We start from the raw sequence: 22864 nt of genomic DNA, 5'->3' as shown, positions 1-22864 counted from the left end.
GCAAAAGATTTAACAGGCCCAGATTGTGTTCAGTCCCCAAAAGGAGATAGCTCTGACTCAAACTATTTTCAAGAGAGCAACTGTGCACATGACAATTAAATTATTATCAAGAATCATAGGGATAGCCTTGAAAGAAAAAACTTTTAAGACCCATCAAGCATTAGTAAAGATTCACTGTGATCCACAACCCACCACAACTACCAGAATCACAGATCAAAAGAGTATGAATATGAACAAAGGACCGCTCATCTGGTCAAAACCTGATCTATTATGTATCAGAAAAGAAATATTAAACAATTTAATAGAATAAACCAGGGAGGTTCCAAGATGGCCAAATAGGAACTGCTCCAGTCTGCAGCTCCCAGCCTGAGTGACGAAGAAGACGGGTGATTTCTGCATTTCCAACTGAGGTACTGGGTTCATCTCACAGGGGCTTGTCAGACAGTGGGTGCAGCCCATGGAGCAGAGTGGGGCATCACCTCACCACGAAAGTGCAAGGGGTGGGGGAATTCCCTTTTCTAGCAAAGGGAAGCCGTGACAGACAGCACCTGGAAAAACGGGACACTCCCACCCTAATACTGCACTTTTCCAATGGCCTTAGCAAATGGCACACCAGGAGATTATATCCTGTGCCTGGCTCAGAGGTTCCCACAGACAGAGCCTTGCTCACTGCTAGCATAGCAGTCTGAGTTTGAACTGTGAGGTGGCAGCGAGGCTGGGGGAGAGGCGTCCGCCATTGCTGATACTTGAGTAGGTAAACAAAGTGGCCAGGAAGCTCAAACTGAGTGGAACCCACCACAGCTCAAGGAGGACTTCCTGCCTCTGTAGACTCCACCTCTGGGGGCAGGGCATAGCTGAATGAAAGGCAGTAGAAACTTCTTCAACGTCCCTGACAGCTTTGAAGAGAGTAGAGGTTCTCCCAGCATGCAGTTTGAGCTATGAGAATGGACAGACTGCCTCCTCAAGTGGGTCCCTGACCCCTGAGTAGCCTAACTGGGAGAAACCTCCCAGTAGGGGACGACTGACACTGCATATGGCAGGGTGCCCCTCTGAGACAAAGCTTCCAGGGGAAGGGTCAGATAGCAACGTTTGCCATTCTGCAGCCTCTGCTGGTGATACCCAGGAAAACAGGGTCTGGAGTGGACTGCCAGAAAACTCCAACAGACCTGCAGCTGAGGGTCCTGACTGTTAGAAGGAAAACTAACAAACAGAAAGGACATCCACACCAAAACCCCATCTGTACGTCACCACCATCAAAGACCAAAGGTAGATAAAACCACAAAGATGGGGAGAAACCAGAGCAGAAAAGCTGCCAATTCTAAAAATCAGAGTGACTCTTCACCTCCAAAGTAACGCAGATCCTTGCCAGCAATGGAACAAAGCTGGACCGACAATGACTTTGATGAGTTCAGAGAAGATGGCTTCAGACAATTGGTAAGAACAAACTTCTCCGAGCTAAAGCAGGATGTTTGAACCCATCGCAAAGAAGCTAAAAACCTTGAAAAAAGAGTAGACGAATGGCTAACTAGAATAAACAGTGTAGAGAAGTCTTTAAATGACCCGATGGAGCTGAAAACCATGGCACAAGAACTACGTGATGGATGCACAACCTTCAGTAACCAATTCAATCAAGTGGAAGAAAGGGTATCAGTGACTGAAGAGCAAATGAATGAAATGAAGCGAGAAGATAAGTTTAGAGAAAAAAAGTAAAAAGAAATGAATAAAGCCTCCAAGAAATATGGGAATATGTGAAAAGACCAAATCTACATCTGATTGATGTAACTGAAAGTGATGGGGAGAATGGAACCCAGCTGGAAAACACTCTTCAGGATATTATCTAGGAGAACTTCCACAATGTAGCGAGGCAGGCCAACATTCAAATTCAGGAAATACAGAGAATGCCACAAAGATACTCCTTGAGAAGAGCAACTCCAAGACACATAATTGTCAGATTCACCAAAGTTGAAATGAAGGAAAAAATGTTAAGGGCAGCCAGAGAGAAAGGTTGGGTTACCCACAAAGGGAAGCCCATCAAACTAAAAGAAGATCTCTCAGCAGAAACTCTACAAGCCAGAAGAAAGTGGGGGCCAATATTCAACATTCTTAAAGAAAAGAATTTTCAGCCCAGAATTTCATATCCGGCCAAACTAAGCTTCATAAGTGAAGGAGAAATAAAATCCTTTACAGACAAGCAAATGCTGAGAGATTTTGCTGCCACCAGCCCTGCCTTACAAGAGCTCCTGAAGGAAGCACTAAACATGGAAAGGAACAATAGGTACCAGCCACTGCAAAAACATGCCAAATTGTAAAGACCATCAATGCTAGAAAGAAACTACATCAACTAATGAGTGAAATAACCAGCTAACATCATAATGACAGGATCAAATTCACACATAACAATATTAACCTTAAATGTAAATGGGCTAAATGCCCCAATTAAAAGACACAGACTGGCAAATTGGATAAAGAGTCAAGATCCATCAGTGTGCTGTATTCAGGAGACCTATCTCACATGCAGACAGACACACACAGGCTCAAAATAAAGGGATGGAGGAAGATCTACCAAGCAAATGGAAAACAAAAAAAGGCAGGGGTTGCAATCCTAGTCTCTGATAAAACAGACTTTAAACCAACAAAGATCAAAAGAGACAAAGAAGGCCATTACATAATGGTAAAGGGATCAATTCAACAAGAAGAGCTAACTATCCTAAATATATATGCACCCAATACAGGAGAACCCAGATTCATAAAGCAAGCCCTTAAAGACCTACAAAGAGACTTAGACTCCCACACAATCAGAATGGGAGACTTTAACAACCCACTGTCAACATTAGACAGATCAATGAGACAGAAAGTTAACAAGGATATCCAGGAATTGAACTCAACTCTGCACCAAGAGGGCCTAATAGACATCTACAGGACTCTTCACCCCAAATCAACAGAATATAAATTCTTCTCAGCACCACATCCCACTTATTCCAAAATTGACCACATAGTTGGAAGTAAAGCACTCCTCAGCAAATGTAAAAGAACAGAAATTATAACAAACTGTCTCTCAGACCACAGTGCAATCAAACTAGAACTCAAGATTGAGAAACTCACTCAAAACGGCTCAACTACATGGAAACTGAACAACCTGCTCCTGAATGACTACTGGGTACATAATGAAATGAAGGCAGAAATAAAGACATTCTTCAAAACCAATGAGAACAAAGACACAACATACCAGCATCTCTGGGACACATTCAAAGCAGTGTGTAGAGGGAAATTTATAGCACTAAATGCCCACAAGAGAAAGCAGGAAAGATCTAAAACTGACACCCTAACGTCACAATTAAAAGAACTAGAGAAGGAAGAGAAAACACATTGAAAAGCTAGCAGAAGGCAAGAAATAAGTAAGATCAAAGCAGAACTGAAGGAGATGGAGACACAAAAAACCCTTCAAAAAATCAAGGAATCCAGGAGCTGGTTTTTTGAAAAGATCTACAAAATTGATAGACCACTAGCAAGACTAATAAAGAAGAATAGAGAGAAGAATCAAATAGACACAATAAAAAATGATAAAGGGGATATCACCACTGATCCCACAGAAAACTTCCATCAGAGAATACTATAAACACCTCTGTGCAAATAAACTAGAAAATCTAGAAGAAATTGATGAATTCCTGGACACACACACCCTCCCAAGACTAAACCAGGAAGAATTTGAATCTCTGAATAGACTAATAACAGGTTCTGAAATTGAGGCAATAATTAATAGCCTACCAACCAAAAAAAGTCCAGAACCAGATGGATTCACAGCCAAATTCTACCAGAGGTACAAAGAGGAGCTGGTACCATTCCTTCTGAAACTATTCCAATCAATAGAAAAAGAGGGAATCCTCCCTAATTCATTTTATGAGGACAGCATCATCCTGATACCAAAGCCTGGCAGAAACACAACAAAAAAAGAGAATTTTAGACCAATATCCCTGGTGAACATGGATGTAAAAGTCCTCAATAAAATACTGGCAAACTGAATCCAGCAGCACATCAAAAAGCCTATCCACCACGGTCAAGCTAGCTTCATCCCTGGGATGCAAGGCCGGTTCAACATATGTAAATCAATCAACATAATCCATTGTATAAACAGAACCAAAGACAAAAACCACATGATTATCTCAATAGATGCAGAAAAGGCCTCTTACAAAACTCAACAGCCCTTCATGATAAAAACTCTCAATAAACTAGGTATCGATGGGACGTATCTCAAAACAGTAAGAGCTATTTATGACAAATCCACAACCAGTATCATACTGAATGGGCAAAAATGGAAAGCATTCCCTTGGAAACCTGGCACAAGACAGGGATGCCCTCTCTCACCACTCCTATTCAACATAGTGTTGGAAGTTCTGGCCAGGGCAATCAGGCAGGAGAAAGAAATAAAGGGTATTCAATTAGGAAAAGAGGAAGTCAAATTGTCCCTGTTTGCAGATGACATGATTGTATATTTAGAAAACCCCATCATCCTCAACCCAAAATCTCCTTAAGCTGATAAGCAACTTCAGCAAATTCTAAGGATACAAAATCAATGTGCAAAAATCACAAGCATTCCTATACACCATTAACAGACAAACAGCCAAATCAGGAGTGAACTCCCATTCACAATTGCTTCAAAGAGAATAAAATACCTAGGAATCCAACCAACAAGGGATGTGAAGGACCTCTTCAAAGAGAACTACAAACCACTGCTCAATGAAATAAAAGAGGATACAAACAAATGGAAGAACATTCCATGCTCATGGGTTGGAAGAATCAATATCGTGAAAATGGCCATACTGCCCAAGGTAATTTATAGATTCAATGCCATCCCCATCAAGCTACCAATGACTTTCTTCCCAGAATTGGAAAAAACTACTTTAGAGTTCATATGGAACTAAAATAGAGCCCACATTGCCAAGACAATCCTAAGCCAAAAGAACAAAGCTGGAGGCATCATGCTACCTGACTTCAAACTATACTACAAGGCTACAGTAACCAAAACAGCATGGTACTGGTACCACAACAGAGACATAGACCAATGGAACAGAATAGAGTCCTTGGAAATAATACCACACATCTACAACCATCTGATCTTTGACAAACCTGACAAAAACAAGAAATGGGGAAAGGATTCCCTATTAAAAAATGGTGCTGGGAAAACTGGCCAGCCATATGTAGAAAGCTGAAACTGGATCCCTTCCTTACACCTTATACAAAAATTAATTCAAGATGGATTAAAGACTTAAATGTTAGACCTAAAACCATAAAAACCCTAAAAGAAAACCTAGGCAATACCATTCAGGATGTAGGCATGGGTAAGGACTTCATGACTTAAACACCAAAAGCAATGGCAACAAAAGCCAAAATTGACTAATGGGATCTAATTAAACTAAAGAGCTTCTGCACAGCAAAAGAAACTACCATCAGAGTGAACAGGCAACCTACAGAATGGGAGAAAAGTTTTACAATCTACCCATCTGACAAAGGGTTAATATCCAGAATCTACAAAGAACTTAAACAAATTTAGAAGAAAAAATCAAACAACCCCATCAAAAAGTGGGCAAAGGATATGAAAAGACACTTCTCAAAAGAAGACATTTATGCAGCCAAAAGACACATGAAAAAATGCTCATCATCACTGGCCATCAGAGAAATGCAAATCAAAACCACAATGAGATACCACCTCACACCAGTTAGAATGGCGATCACTAAAAAGCCAGGAAACAACAGGTGCTGGAGAGGATGTGGAGAAATAGGAACACTTTTACACTGTTGGTGGGAGTGTAAACTAGTTCAACCACTGTGGAAGACAGTGTGGTGATTCCTCAAGGATCTAGAACTAGAAATACCATTTGACCCAGCCATCCCATTACTGGGCATAAACCCAAAGGATTATAAATCATGCTACTATAAAGACATATGCACACATATGTTTATTGTGGCACTATTCACAATAGCAAGGACTTGGAACCAACCCAAATGTCCATCAGTGACAGACTGGATAAAGAAAATGTGGTACATATACACCATGGAATACTATGTAGCCATAAAAAAGGATGAGTTCGTGTCCTTTGTAGGGACATGAATGAAGCTGGAATCCACCATTCTGAGCAAACTATTGCAAGGACAGAAAACCAAACACTGCACGTTCTCACTCATAGGTGGGAAGTGCACAATGAGAACACTTGGACACAGGGTGGGGAACATCACATACCGGGGCCTGTTGTGGGGTGGGGGGATGGGGGAGGGATAGCATTAGGAGATATACATAATGTAAATGACGAGTTAATGGATGCAGCACACCAACATGGCACATGTAAACATATGTAACAAACCTGCATGTTGTGTACATGTACCATAGAACTTAACGTATAATAAAAAAAAAAAAATTCAATAATTGGTTATTGTGCCAAAAAAGACTTCCCTGTCAGTGAAACTGAATAGTTCTGGAGGAAAATGCTTTCTCAACTATACACCCATCAACCAGTAGAACCCACGCTTGGTTTTAAAGTTAAGGATAGGTTTACTTTTTATTACCCTTCTGTTTGGTTCGAATATTTCCAGTGATTTCCAGGTCAAATGTTTACTTTGTTCATCACCATAAAAAATACCCAAAACACATAGATTATACCAGGGCAGTCTTCTAGTCGTCTAGAAATCAAATACTGAAACCCTAGGGAATCTGGTTCCATTCTTAGGCTTTATGTCCCATGTTGAATCCTAACAGCATTTGAAAGCCTACTATGTGCAAAACATTATAGGTTGTCAATAATTGCAATAGTAACATTGAATGTAAAAATATTACAAACTTCAGTGGACATCATGCACTATGGATACATATTCTACCAGAAGGAAGGCTGTTTTCATATTCTCTTGCATAAACTTGCTGCTCTAGCCTATGGACAGATTATTTCATCTTAAAAGATAATTAAAACAGAAAAAAAATTAATGGAATGTTTATAAACATATGCGATTGCCAATATGGTTTGTTGTTTTATTTTATGTTTGTTTTTTTCCACAGGAGAGCAGAGGAAAAAACTTACGGTTCATAAATGCTTAATCAAGTGTCGTTGATTCTCTAAAATTTCTCCTCAAAGATGCCTGGCAAAGTATCTCCAAGAGCTTTTAGCATTCTATAATCATGCATTCTGATTTGTTGCACTAAGGAAAAAATAAAATCTAGAATTGCTTAGACAGTAGAACTATTTACAATATTTTATAAAATTGAGCTATATTAAGTACAGTGTTATAAGGTGGTTACTATATTGTACTATTAGTAGATATTTTCTGATGTCCTATAGTATATACCATTTGGTTTAAAGATATTTTGAATATATTAATTATAAACACAGCATTTTGCTAACTATTAAAATGTTGACCCTCAGATCCTTAGTGAAGATATAACTTTTACCATATTTTTCCTTTGAGGATAAAAGAACAAACCTGCACTATTATTAGCTTATGTAATAAAAATAAAATTTTATATTGTTTTATATTAAAAAAATATGAAAATTGAAGTTTTATGTTAAGCTTCTCTAATAATCACTTTCACAGAAATTAAGCTAATAAATAAATGTTCAAAATGATTTCATATAAAACTGTAGCTCTGAGTTAATATGTACAGCTAATCATGTTTTCATAATCAGTTTGTTTCAACTTTTCATGTAAACATACTAAAAATTCCTGGAATGCAGATTTGAATAATTACACATGAATTCTTTTTAATTTTTTATTAAAAATGAAAGAAACACAGCTAAACTGTTTACAATGTACAACGTTTGAAACGGCTATCCTATTCCTGTTAAAGCTTCATATTTAAAAATGTCTACATGATATGTGCTTGTACAAGGCTTGAGTATCAAACTTAACCACAAATGTGACTTTAGCAGCTTTATTGCACAATGATCCACATAACGCTGCATTATTTGCTTAGTTTAGCCTACATCATAAAGTGCTATTCATAGATGGGAAATTAACAGCCTGCTAAACACTGAAGTTCTCCATGATATGTGCTACTTGAGTTGAGGGTAAATAGCTAATTTAATGCTACCAGCCTGAGTAACAGATTTCCATTAAAAATATAACAACAAGGACAACCAAAAAAAACAGGCCTAAAAGTTTTGGTTACCCTGTTAATACATGTCAAAAGCATTCCATAAATGATTACTGCTACAATGCATAAAAGTAGTTTCTGAACATTTTAACCTCAAAAAAAAGTACTTTAAATAAAAACCACCTACTTGAAAGCAACACCTTTCAAAAACAGACACACAATTTAGATAGAATGTAATTCCTCGAATTAAAAGGTATTTTAAAGGATACACAGTCATTGTGATCTTAGTTATCATTTCTAAGTAATTAAATTTGTATTTTTACTGGCTTATATTAGAAATGCTTATTACCAATGAGAAATAGAAAATGCCACATAAATGAACAATTAAATGTTATAATATATGTAACGCTACTAAAATATATAATGAACTTTTCAAACATGTAAATATAAACCAGGAAAACCTGATATGTAATAATTGGGCCAAAAATGAAAATCACAAAACACAGTAAGGGGGTAAAAGAATAAATATGACTTTAGTATCAGTCCATCTTTACCAATATATCTGAAAAATAATTCTTTGATATAAGAACAAATATTTTCACAGAATAAGAAAAACTGAAGATAAATTTCTCTGAAAAAAAGTATATAAAGTGAGAAGTTTAATGTGTTAGCTGAGAACTTTGTGTTTTCTGCAAGAAACCATGCTTATTACCCACGCTGTTAAATGAGTGTTACGGCTAAGCAGACTCTTAAAATGTCCTTAACAATACAGTTTGTGGTCTTAACAAAACAAAACAGTAGTATTCCTTTTCCAGGCAATATATTTTTAATAGTTACACACTTTAAAATACATAATTTTCCACTTAAATATACTACCACTTTTATGGTGTTTTTCTTTTTACCTATCTAGAACTTTGTTTTCCTATTGAAAACAAATGCAAGACACAGTGCTTAGTACTAATTCCTATCCATAAGGCATTTAAAAAATATCTTCTCTTAGGACATAAACATGATATAAAAATGAAAAATCAAACACAAGGGAATCATAATAAATACTTTTCTATCCCCCCCACCATAAGGAAAGTGTCAGCAAAACCAGCTGACAGAAATAAATTAGATATCCTGTACATAAAGTAAAAGACAATCCAGTTGCAAAGTTAACCACTTCGCTATTAACTTGGAAAGAACATCTTCACTTTCATCATTTGTGAAAGGCAGAACAATGACATGGAAGACACAAGGCTGTTTAGATTTTCTGTATTTCAAGAAGAATCATACTCAAACACAAGTGGGGTGACAGAACACTCAGCGATATGTAATTAGTTACGAAGGTTAATGCTAAGGCTTTGCTTTGTTTACAGTTTTTATCCTGAGTCACATCAGATGTTTCAACTACATGTCCTCTTGGTATTCCAGATATTTTGCTGTGATGGGTTCTTCAAGCTGAATTCCTCCACTGCCCATTAATGCAAACGCTGGATACAGTGTATGTGAACAGTCCACTTGGCGCTCATAAAGGCATTTCATCTGATCCATATCATAGAAATTTACTTTCCCTTTATCATAGTCAAGGAAAATCCCAATACTTGTTGGCATAGGGAGAACTCTATTTTCAGGTTCATTAGAAGAAGGTGACTTCGGTATAAAAAATTTCTTCATGCCTATAGTAACTAAGGTAAATGGTTGTGAAGAATCAAAACAGGCATCCTCACTTCCACTGTCATGCCCACTGTCTTGCTCATATCTGAAACATAATACAAAGTATCTGTATCTTCAACCATAGAGCTAAGTATCTTCAAAACATTTTCACAGGATAATATACATTGATGTAAAGTTAAAATAATTTTTACATCAAAAGCTTTCTATTAAAACAAAATCAAAAACATAAAAATGACACATTGCAATTTAGAATTATACCACAGACTCAGCCCCAAATTCCCTGTCATTAAACACTGCTTTAGTTACATATACAAGTGAAACCCTAGAAAATCATTGATAATTTTAGCCTTCCAAAAAGTGAGGGAGCAGGCAGTGAAGGAACTGGTCAAATGTTAAATTTTTATAGCACACAATCATGTACAATCATGCACCACATAACATTTCAGTCAACAACAGACCTCATATACCACAGTGGTCCCATAAGATTATAATGAAACTAAAATATTTCAGTTGGGCGCAGTGGCTCATGCCTGTAATCCCAGCACTCTGGGAGGCCAAGGCAGGAGGACCACTTGAGGCCAGGAGTTCCAGACCAACCTGGCCAACATGACAAAACCCTATCTCTACTAAAAATCCAAAAAGTAGCCAGGCATGGTGGTGTACGCTTGTAGTCTCAGCTACTCGGGAGGCTGAGGGATAAGAATCACTTGAACCCAGGAAGCAGAAGTTGAGTGGACCGAGATAGCGACACTGCACTGCAGTCCCGGCAACAGAGTGAGACCCTGTCTTAAATAAATACATTCATTCATTCATTCAGTCATTCATTCCTATAGCTTAGTGACGTGGTAGCCACTATAAGGCTGTAGTGTAACCCGTTACATGTTTGTGGTGATACTGGTGTAAACAGTGCTTAAAGTTGTTACACAAAAGTGTAACACATACAATTATGTACATTATGTGATATTTAATAAGTGACTGTTACTGGCTCATGTATTTATTATACAATGCTTTTATTGTTATTGTAGACTTACTCCTTCTACTTATTTAAAAAAATGTTAACTGTAAAACAGCCTCAGGCAGGCCCTTTAAGGAGGTTTTCCAGCAGGCAGCACTGTTATCCTAGGAAATGACAGCTCCATGCATGTTACTGCCCCAGAAGACCTTCCAGTGGGACAAGATGTGGAAGTGGAAGACAATGATATTGATGATGTTGACCTGGATAGGCTATTATGTTTGTGTCTTCATTTTTAACAAAAATGCTTAAAATGTTAAAAATTTGAAAAATTTAAAAAAAAACTTGTAAAACAAGGCTATAAAAAAAAAATCGGGGGGCCAGGAGTGGTAGCTCACGTCTGTAATCCCAGCACTTTGGGAGGCTGAGGAGGGCGGATCACCTGAGGTCGGGACCAGCCTGACCAACATGGGGAAACCTCATCTCTACTAAAAATACAAAACTAGCTGGGCGTGGTGGCACATGCCTGTAATCCCAGCTAGTTGGGAGGCTGAGGCAGGAGAATTGCTTAAACCCAGGAGGTGGAGGTTGTGGTAAGCCGAGATCACGCCATTGCACTCCAGCCTGGGCAACAAGAGCAAAACTACATCTCAAAAAAAAAAAAAAAAAAAAATGCATATCGATGTACAATGTGTTTGTGTTTTAAGCTAAGTGTTCCTACAAGAGAGTTAAAAAGTTTTTTTAAAAATTGAAAGTTTATAAAGCTAAGGTTAATTTCTTAAAGAAGAATATATCTAAATAAATTTAGTGCAGCCTAAGTGTATAGTGTGTTTATAAAGTTTACAGTAGTGTGCAGCAATGTCCTAGGCCTTCATATTCACTCATGGATGCACCCAGAGAACTTCCAGTCCTGCAAGCTCCATTCATGGTAAGTACCCTATCCAAGTATACAGTTTTTTATCTTTTATAACATTTTTATTGTACCTTTTCTATGTTTAGATACACAAATACTTACTGTTGCATTAAAACTGCCTACAGTATTACAGTACGTGCTGTACAGGTTTGTATTCTAGGACCAAAAGACTGTTCCACATAGCCTAAGTGCGTAGCAGACTATTCCATCTAAGTTTGTGTAAGAACACTCTATGATGTTCTCGCAACAATGAAATTGCCTTGCAATATATTTCTCAGAACATATTCCTGTTGCTAAGCTAATACATAACTGTATAAGAAAATACAGGCCGGGCGTGGGGGCTCACGCCTGTAATCCCAGCACTTTGGGAGGCTGAGGCAGGTGGATCACCTGAGGTCGGGAATTCGAGACCAGCCTGACTGACCAACATGGAGAAACCCCGTCTCTACTAAAAAAAATCAGCCGGGTGTGATGGTGCATGCCTATAATCCCAGCTATTTGGGAGGCTGAGGCAGAAGAATCGCTTGAACTCGGAAGGCAGAGGTTGTGGTGAGCCAAGATCACACCACTGCACTCTAGCCTGGGCAACAAGAGCAAAACTCCGTCTCAAAAAAGGGAAGAAAATACAAAGATAAGATGTATGCCCTAAACCAAGGAATTACCAGGCTAAGTGAAATATATGAGCACAGTAAAATAATGCAAGAGAAAAAAAGTTCATTCTCATCCTAAGAACTCTATTTCCTGGTTGGGATTTCAACATGGATGTATGAAACAAACAAAGATTATGAAGCTTTTTCACCTTTATCATAAAACAATAAAAAACATATAAAATTTTGAAACATGTTCCCCATTTTTTTCAATATGCCTATGTTGCTTTTAAATATTTTGGATAATACTGCATCAACAATGTTTATTAGGTTTCTCCACTTCTATTTCTCATGTTATGAACTTTTTAAACATTAATACTAATTTTCTATCAAGTGGACAGACATGTCACTATGTTTTACTGTTACAATTTTCAGCATTATATAAATTTTTCATCTCTCTACAAAAAGCTTTTCCTATCATTCAGATTGTTATAAGCTGGGATACTGTTCACATGAGTGGTCAAAAATTATTTTTCAAAGCTAGTTGACCTTACTCCATCTGAAAGAACTGAACTGTACAACCTTCATTAGTCAATCTCTTAAGAACCTGGAAGTCTTTTGCTGTGGAAATATGTCTACCATGACCCAATTTTGAAAAGGACTTACAGGAAAGTTTAAAGAAACTGTGTCCCATAAGAAAAGGACAACTTAATTGTGAAGTATGACAATCAGAGGCATTGTATTATATACGTGGGTAATTTTTATGACATAATTTAGGTAACATGTAAAAGACTTTCAAAATTTAAAACTGTGAAGCTATATCATAATCAAGAGATATCCAAAACAGATTTCCTCATGATATTAAAAAGTTACTGCTAACTCTCCTTATTCTGATTACAAGAATACCCAGCTCCTTTTCTCAATCAAGCCACAGCCAAAATACTAGAATCTAAGAAATAAGAAATGTATACTCCAAATGCAACAAAGCCGAATCTATTTTCAGGCTTACTTTTTAAAAATTATCAAATTCTAGATCAACACAAAAACCTACCTTGGACTAACTGCATCCCGGGGAGAACGGAGCCATTCTTGTAGTTTATCGCTAGAAGCAACTCCCACTTTTACCAGGTATGAATACGGTTCCACACGGAAGGCCCAGAAGTGTTTTCCTTTTGTAATGCCAGTATCTCCAATGATGTAGTCTAAGCTTGTGTAATAACCTACTTGGATGCGTTCTGCAGCAAGCAGAAGATTAAATCCAGCTCTACTCTCGACACGGTCTCTCTTCAAGTTCAGCAGGAGGTGTTCATTATTATAGCCACATTTTTCATCAAAGAGGAAGCTGAAAACTAAATGGAGCTTAAAATTAATATCAGGCTAAAAATTATCATTGCTCTAGTTTGTTAAATCTGATAGGTTTTCTTACAGAAATTACTGAAAAGAGACAGGAAGTGGGAAGGATGTGTCACACTACCCCAGACAACTATGACAAGCCAAAACCCAACTTAGCAATATATCTTACCCAGTATATTCTCTACCTAAAAATCTTCAGAAATCTCAAAACGCAGATGAAAATATTTTACATATACGTGAAAATTTATACAAACAGCTCTTTGGAATAGAGATAGCAAATCTATCACAGGTATTTCACACTATTGAATTTGTTCTTTTATCTTTATTAAAGATAAAAAATAATCAACAGTTGTATATTTTCATAAATAGCTCTATATTTTCTTATTGTAAGTTTTGTTAATTTGGGACATTTTAGCTATTTTAATAAAGCTTTTTCTGTATCAACTAACATGGCAGACATAAGAAACATGGGACAGTGTAAAAAAACAAAAACAAAAACACAGCTTTTGGGTTGAGAGAGACCTGGGTTTGAATCCTGCTCAAGCATTCAACTAGAGTTTGATCCAAACTTTAATTTCTTCATCTGCAGAATGATCATACCACTCCCATAAGTCTGTATCAACTCAAATATATTAAGCATAACATTGGCTGCTAGCCAATGGGGAAACAACCGAAAGTCCATCAACAGATGAATAAAGAAAATGTGGTATATACATACAATGGAATATTATTCAGCCTTAACAAGGAAAGATTTGGATACATGCTACAACATGGATAAATTTGGATACATACATTTGGATACATGCTACATGTATGATACATGCTACAATATGTATGGATAAATTAGGATACATGCTACAACATGGATAAATTTGGATACATGCTACAACATGGATAAATAAGCCAGATGTAAAAGGACAAATATTGCATTATTCCAGTTATATGAGATACCTAGAATAGGCACATTCATAGAGACAGAAATTAGAATCGAAGTTACCAGCCTCTGGGGACAGGGGAAATAGGAGTAACTGTTTAATGGGTACACGGTTTCAGTTTAGAATGAAAGTCAAGGAGATAAAAGTGATAGTTAAACAATACTGTAAATGTACTTAATGCCAATGAGCTGTATACTTAAAAACTGTTAAGACAATACATTTTATCTTTATTACACCACAATTTAAAAAGCGACCCCCAGGCATCATAGTGCATACCTTTAGTCCTAGCTACATGGGAGATAGGAGGATTGCTTGAGTTCAGGAGTTTGAGGCCAGCAAAGGCAACATAGTGAGACCCCATCTCTCTCTCTCTCCCTCTCTCTCTCTCTCTCTCTCTATATATATATATATATATATTTTTTTTTTTTTTTAAACAAGCTGCTAGTAGCTGGGCATGGTGGCTCACACGTATAATTCCAGCACTTTGGGAGGCCGAGGTGGGTGGATCACTTGAGGTCAGGAGTTTGAGACCAGCCTAGTCAACACGGTGAAAACTGGCTCTACTAAAAATACAAAAATTAGTCAGGCATGCTGGTCTGCGTCTGTAATCCCAGCTACTACTCAGGAAGCTGAGGCAGAAAAATTGCTTGAACCCAGGAGACAGAGATTGCAGTGAGCTAGTGAGCTGAGATGGTGCCACTGCACTCCAGCCTGGGTGACAGAGCCACACTCCACCTCCAAAAAAAAAAAAAAAGGCTGCTAGCAAACTACAGCCATTACCCACATGCGAGCTGACCATTCTTCCTGCTAATGCCTATATTCCTGGCATGATTATTTCTGCTTGCTCTCAATCTCAAAAGTCTCCCAGTTTGCAAAATAAATTTAAAAGGTCACCCTAGTCATGTATCTTCTCTCATAAAAAGGAAGACAACTGTTAACACTTCCTCTCCTCCCTTCCCCTCCACTATGTGACTGAAAACAGCAGTTATGTCCAGGTTTTTCTTCCACTTTCAGGCAGAAAGACTAGAAAAGGAAGCGGAAATAGCATAAACCATAAAATACTTACTTAATACTTGCAAATTCATCCCAAAACTCTCTATTGGATTTGATTAAAATTTAAGAAATACAATTTTAGCCAATCTTATATGTTCGTATTCCAATTTTTTAAAAGCTACAATGTGCATCAAAAACAAACTGTGCTTTTCTATTTTGAACAAAGAAGGAAGAAAGGGGAGAGTGCAGAAAATATGGGTACATAAGACACTAAAAACAGGCAGGGGGCAGTGGACCTAAAATCTAATTAAAGATATCTCTGAGGCAGTGACTGAAAGGGGAAAATGTTTTCCTGCTAACCAGGCTGAGCACAACTTTGGTTCTAAATATCCCTTGTTCATGGAGACATCATAGTGAACATCAACAAACCTTTAAAGTCATTCTCATTCTATAAAAATCTTTAGATGTTCTATATGTAGTATCAGTGGTTTTTAACTTGGGAAGGGAGGGGGCGATGACTGGGCATAAGGAGCTTTTAGCGCGGGAGGAAAAGCTATTCATGTGATTCTAATATATGGCTTCCATCCCTATTAGCTGAGAAGTGCCAAGTTAGATAAAAAATCCAGACAAATCAGAATTACGTTAAATCAAAATTATATTTTAGGATATTAGACCAATAAATTTTAAAAATTATGTTTTAGAGATTTCCATAAACTAACCAAAAATATAGAATTATATATTTAAAACTTTTAAAGTAGCATTTATGCTATTTAAATCCCAACTTAATAGCTCTGCTCACCCAAATTTCTTCATTCCATGTTTTTCTCTATCTGACATCAGTTAAAACCTAATCCTGTTCTCAGCCTACAAGGTAAAAATTCAAGTACTCAGTTCATTTCTAAAGCCCAGCTGGGATAGAAGCTACTTTTCTGGAGTCTTTAAAAACAAGAGCTGGTTTCAGTGCAGGTCTACGTGGAGATACTGACTAGTTTATTTTATCAAGGTCTCTTGCAACTCTATGCTTTTTTTATTCCTGATATTCACCATACCTGGAGCTGGAGGAGTATGAAGAATCAATTCTCTGCTGCAAGGACTACAGATTGAACCCTTGTAAGCTCTTACTCTGAAAGCGTAGGTACTACTATTTTCCAAGTCTTCAATTATTTTACTTGTTCCACACACTTCTATCTCATTCCATGACATTTCATCATCTCTACTGATTTTCCGATATTCAAGAACATAGCTATCAGCTTTATCCTTTTCTGGATGGTGCCAATTTATCAAGGCATTGTTATAAACTTTGCTCTGTTCCTCATTGATCTCTGGCACATCTATGCCTGAAAGAATTATGAAATAGAAAACAACATTAAAATACTGACATTTGAAAACCAGTGTTTTTTCCTCAATAAAATGACATATAAACAATATTTAATGATTTCTATACTGTCCAATAATTTTCTAAATTTATGATACTATATCTAAGAAAGCACAAAAATTAAATATATTATTTTTTATATATTTTATATTTAAAAGGTATATCTGTATTTGTAACCGAAAGGAGAAAGAAGAGTAAAAAAGAAAAAAACTGCCTCAAAGCCACAAGTAAATTTTTTTTAACCACATGCTTTCTACCTGCTGAATAACAGCCCAGGACTTGGAATTTTTTTACCTATGTCCCCCACTAAACAAACTATTATTTTAATATTTTAAAACCTAAGTCTGGTAAGAATATCTAACTCTCAATGAATTTTTTTTTTTTTTTAAGACAGAGTGTTGCTCTGTTGCCAAGGCTGGAGTACAGTGGCATGATCTCAGCTCACTCCAACCTCCGCCTCCCAGGTTCAAGTGATTCTCCCGCCTCAGCCTCCCAAGTAGCTGGGATTACAGGCGTGTGCTACCACAACTGGGTAATTTTTTGTATTTTTAGTAGAAACAGGGTTTCACCATGTTAGCCACGATGTTCTTGATCTCCTGACCTCGTGATCTGCCTGCCTTGGTCTCCCAAAGTGCTGGGATTACAGGCATGAGCCACCGCGCCTGGCCTCTCAGTGAATATTTTATCGTTTCTTTGTATAGTTTATTCTGTAGCATTGCAAAGCAAATTAATTTTTCTAAATAAAATCATGGTACATACTTTTGTAAGGAAATCAGAAACTAAAAAATACACATTAAAAGATTTTAACTAACTCAAAGGTAATTACTATAACTTTTGTATAGATCTTGCCAGTATTTTCCCCCTCAACGGTATACTACCTACATGGATATATCAACATTTCACTGTTTAGTTTTGGAAACAGGTTTCTGGTTTTTCACTAAAAATAAAATGATTCTAAATCTTTGTTCATATGCATAGTCCTTTCTGTAGAGCCAATTCCTAAGCTTAACTGCTGGAAGCATATGCTAAGAACAATACACTATAAAAGCTACACACACACATTTATGACAAATCACAGAGAAGGACATGAATAAGAAGCAGAAATCTCTCTCCTCTCCTTATTCCCCAGTGTATAAGCATGTCTGTGTATGCTGCATTTATACAACGGAGTGTTATGCAGCCATAATGAGATCTGGAAAGTTATCCAAAATACATTTTAAAATTAAAAAAAAAAGTTACAGAATAACAAATAGTATGCCCCAACCCCATACTCTTTTTCTCTTTTTTTGAAATATAGCTTACTAAAAAAAAAAAAAAAAAAAAAAAAAAAAAATGCATGTAGCAAAAAATGAGGGGAAGATTCATCAGCCAGAAGCTAGGTGACTACTATCCCATTCTCATCCATCTGTTTTAGTGGTTCCTTGCTATATAATGGTATAACCCAGGATCACCCACCCTCAGCCTCACCTTTCCAGCAACCATTTTGGGATCCACAGGGAGGGAGGACCTAGGACTCACAAGTAAGCAAATATCTATTTGTATGTACACTATTCAAGCACACATTTTGGAAACACAGTATAGTGTATGAAATACAATCAGCATTTTAAGTGATGACAAATATCTATTTGAAAAAATAAGATAGTCATAATAAATAAGTATCAGATTCAGGTATAGATTTGAAAATGAGGTCACAGTAATCCTTCAGAGTTTTAAACTTTTAACAAGACAAATTTCCTTGTATTAATGTACAAATCTACAAATCTGCACCTATAAAGTAATTATACTATAAATATATCTTTCTAATGTTCACCATCACTAGAAGAGAAATCTTAGGGAGAGGAATGAGGTGAGAGAAGAAAAAAAGGCAAGGAAGACCTCCCTGCTAGGGAGTAGCAAAATACAAACATAAGCAAGTGTTATGGGCTGAATTGCATCCTTCCCCAGTCCCCCAGAGCCCACCCCTCGCCCCTGGAAATTCACATGTTGAAGTCCTAACCCCAGTACGTACCTCAGAATGTGACTGTATTTTAAAATAGGGTCTTTAAAGAGGAAATTAAATTAAAATCAGGTCATTAGAATGGGCCCTACTCCAATATGACCAGTGTCCTTATAAAAAGAGGAGATTAGATCACACACACACACACACACACACACACACACACACGGAGGACCATGTGAAGACACAGGGAGAAGACAGCCATTTATCATTTATCAACCAAAAAAAAGGTTCAGAAGAAACCAACCCTGCCAACACCTTGATGTCCGACTTCTAGTCTCCAGAAATGTAAGAAAATGAATTTGTTTGAGTCACTCAGTCTATGGTACTTTTGTCACTGCAGCCCAAGCAAACTAACACAGCAATGTTAACAGCCTGCAGATTCCATCCCTAGGCTTCTGTCCGAGAAACTCACATACACTTGCCCAAAAAATTCTGACAAGGATGTGCGATACGGCACTGCTTATAAAAGAGGAAAAAAATGGAAAAAAAGGTCTCTTAGTAGGAAAATGATTTATTTACTTATGAAATACTGTAAATAGTTAAAATATTGCTTTACACCAAAATTTCATATATTAACAAATATTTATGTTAATTTTCTAAAAAGCAATTTACAAAAATACATACAACATAATGCTATTTATGCAATGTTTAAAAACACACAAACTAATGGAACATAGGAGTTTTAAAAACATACATAGGATATGATTTCAGGATGCTATAATAGTCCTGGGCAAGTGAGATGCTGCTTTATAATGTCAAATTTAAGAGAACTTGTGTTTTCTTCCACACAATATAAATTCAGACAAAAGAATGAGGTTTTTGCCTTCATTAAAACTTACCACTAGAGAAAAAGGATAATTCTCCAAGAAGTTCTGTTTGTTTAGAGGTATTAACAACATAGTCTTCAAAAGAAGTCTGAGCTGCAGGTCTAAAGCTCTTCAAAGATTCTGTGGCTTTCTGAATTCTGCAGACAGATATTTTATATAAAAATGATTCTTTAAGAAGGCAAATCAGACTAAATATCTGCAACATGATTAACAAAATAAAACCCACACTTCACTCAAAATTAAAGTTAAGAATGAGGCAAGATGTACCTCACATTAACACAGCATTATGGACCACTCAGAGCTAAAGTGAGAGTACACAGCAGCATTTAATAACATTGCTCAATAGGTTCTAAAGTTAGAAGTAAAAGAGAATACCTGAGGTGGAGCTGCTTTGCTGTCTGCACAAAGCAAGACTGATCTGTCTCCTTTAGCACTTCTTGAGCATATCCCACGAGTCCATTGTTCTCTAGAAGTCCCTGGTACTCTTCCATTTGAATCTGAAATTTGTCTAATCTTAGTTTCTTAGAGGAGTCAATTGCTTTCAAAACAGATGATTTCCTCTCTTCCAGAACTTCAAAGAGCTTTTCAAAATGTGTAATTGCGTCTTCTTTAGCCCTCTCTCCATTACACTATGAAAAAACAGTACCTCCATTACACTAAGATAAAACAAAGAATCGCCTCTTCTGCTAAACCCAAATGGCTTTCCACAAAGTTCTGCATAATTACATTTCATCTATGTGATGACAACATTATCAAAATTCGATAAAACCAACCTAGATATTATAAAGAAAAAAGTTTTATCTGACTCCGAAATTTTCAGAACAATATTTTGGCATCAAATACACTTGGCAAAGAACAACTGACAACCTTTATTCAGATTTACTTTGTAATTTTATAACATTGTACTTCCTTAAGCTTTTCATCTCCAAAGTCTGGCAATAAACAATTTAGTCAATTAAATAAGAGAACAATCTTTCAGTGGTATATAAAGGAATATGAAGGAGAAATGAACTAATTTAAACAAAAACAGGAAAACACAATTCCAGAGCTTTGAATTCATTTCAAATTCAGAAATGTTTTCACCCTTTCTACGCTACTCCAACTTTTTAAAAAGCTGTTTTTGTTTTTTTGAGACAGAATCTCGCTCTGTTGCACAGGCTGGAGTGCAGTGGCACGATCTCCGCTCACTGTAACCTCCACCTCCTGGGTTCAAGTGATTCTCCTGTCTCAGCCTCCCAAGTAGCTGGGACTACAGGCACGTGCCACCACGCCCGGCTTTTTTTCCTTATTTTTAGTAGAGATGGGCTTTCACAGAGTTAGCTAGGATGGTCTCAATCTCCTGACATCGTGATCAACCCCCCTCGGCCTCCCAAAGTGTTAGGATTACAGGCATAATCCCCACCACGCCTGGCCTAAAAAAGTTTTCAGCCACAAAACTCTAAAATATGACATTCTTTACTAAGATACAAAAATAAAAGTATCCTCTTCACATTAATATAATTTAATTATAATTAAATCCTGACTTAGCTGTGTGACCATATGCTAATCATTTCACTTCTCTCTCTGTTTTGCTCTTCTGAAAATAGGGGATAAGAAAAACCATTTAGGTTTTTGTGAAGAGATTTTAAAAGGTTCTTTACATAAAGTATACACCATAATGTCACATACTGTAAATAAACATTCATACAAACTGTCATAAAATGACCCTAGTGTTTGCCAAACATTCTGAATTCCTATAAAATCAGAGCTCATGATTTTGAGAAGACTGGCAAACACTCCTAAGCACTTATTATAACAGACTCACAGACAGCAGCCAACAGAAAAAAAGTCTTCAAGAACACTCTTTTTTTTTTTTTTTTTGAGACAGTCTCTCTCTCTCTCTCTCTCTCTCGCCCAGGCTGGAGTGCAGTGGCGCGACCTCGGCTCACTGCAAGCTCCGCCTCCCAGGTTCACGCCATTCTCCTGCCTCAGCCTCCCCAGTAGCTGGGACTACAGACGCCCGCCACCACACCCTACTAATTTTTTTTTGTATTTTTAGTAGAGGCAGGGTTTCACCGTTAGCCAGGATGGTCTCGATCTCCTGACCTCGTGATCTGCCTGCCTCGGCCTCTCAAAGTGCTGGGATTACAGGCGTGAGCCACCTTGCCCGGCTTTTTTTATTTTTATTTTTTATTTTTTTTGAAACAGAGTCTCGCCCTGTCACCCAGGCTAGAGTGCAATGGAGTGATCTTGGCTCATTGCAACCTCCACCTCCCGGGTTCAAGCAACTCTCCTGCCTCAGCCTCCCCAGTAGCTGGGATTACAGGTGAACACCACCACAACGGGCTAATTTTTCTGTATCTTTAGTACAGACAGGGTTTCACCATGTTGGCCAGGCTGGTCTCGAACTCCTGACCTTGTGATCCGCCTGCCTCGGCCTCCCAAAGTGCTAGGATTACAGGCATGAGCCATTGCACCTGGCTAGGAACATTCTTAAAAGCTGACAATATATGGCAGAAGTGTACTGTGCATTTTCCATTGGCTTCCAGCCAACACCTATAATGAAAGGAAATTTTTTCCAGATCTCCTGTTTCCTAACCCCGACAGCCACATATTTTTAAAAGAGAAGGAGCAGAAGGTAGTGGCATTTTGATAGTATTTCACTGACAAATCACAACATTCAACTCAGAAATATCATTATAGATTTTTTTCCATCTAAGTATAATTATAGATAAGAAAGACAGTGTCACCATCATCACTAAGTAAATGTTGAGAATGGAGGCAAGTTATGTAGCTTAAAAAAAATTCTTATTGATAAGCCTACAGATACAGCTCAGGCAAATGATACAAAACAACTCAATAATGTCCCCACTATCCCAAGGAATCAGCGTCTACGTGAATACTTGACACCTAAGTTCCTCAATTTTTAACATATTGATGACAAACCCCAAAACAGACTCTGGGTCTTTATTTCAGAAGTGAAGGGCAGCAGGACTGAGAGGACCAACAAACAAGGCTATTAATAAAATGACCAAAGATGCAACACTTGAAGCGACCTACTAAGGTGATCATCTGCTTTGTGTTGAGACAGTCTGTCACTTAATCCAACAAAAATATGAAAAAGAAAACCCCAAACTGCATGGAAAAATGACTGACTTAGGGTGGTGAATCAGTAAAGATCAGGAAAATAATATTAAAAACAAAAGCACTGCTGGTAG

General features: G+C 37.3%; 1 protein-coding gene across 4 annotated transcripts in view; it reads right to left on the bottom strand.

Moving 5' to 3' along the window:
- Positions 1 to 9315: 9315 nt before the first annotated feature.
- TRIM36 (tripartite motif containing 36) overlaps positions 9316 to 22864 on the bottom strand; it is a 60173-nt gene continuing 46624 nt past the window's right edge. For all 4 annotated transcript variants that reach the window (XM_032156643.2, XM_032156639.2, XM_058440601.1 and 1 more), the window contains 5 exons: positions 20043 to 20296; positions 19680 to 19804; positions 16516 to 16803; positions 13237 to 13534; positions 9316 to 9818 (listed from right to left, as the gene is read on the bottom strand). In XM_032156643.2, coding sequence (XP_032012534.1) covers positions 9467 to 9818; positions 13237 to 13534; positions 16516 to 16803; positions 19680 to 19804; positions 20043 to 20296 — 1317 coding nt within the window. In that variant the 3' untranslated portion in view covers positions 9316 to 9466. The remainder of the gene's footprint in view (positions 9819 to 13236; positions 13535 to 16515; positions 16804 to 19679; positions 19805 to 20042; positions 20297 to 22864) is intronic.

Source organism: Hylobates moloch, unplaced genomic scaffold (genome assembly GCF_009828535.3).
Source record: "Hylobates moloch isolate HMO894 unplaced genomic scaffold, HMol_V3 SCAFFOLD_6, whole genome shotgun sequence".
NCBI classification, from domain to species: domain Eukaryota; kingdom Metazoa; phylum Chordata; class Mammalia; order Primates; family Hylobatidae; genus Hylobates; species Hylobates moloch.
The sequence above is the reverse complement of the archived record's forward strand: the minus strand, read 5'-3'. Positions and strand labels throughout refer to the sequence as shown.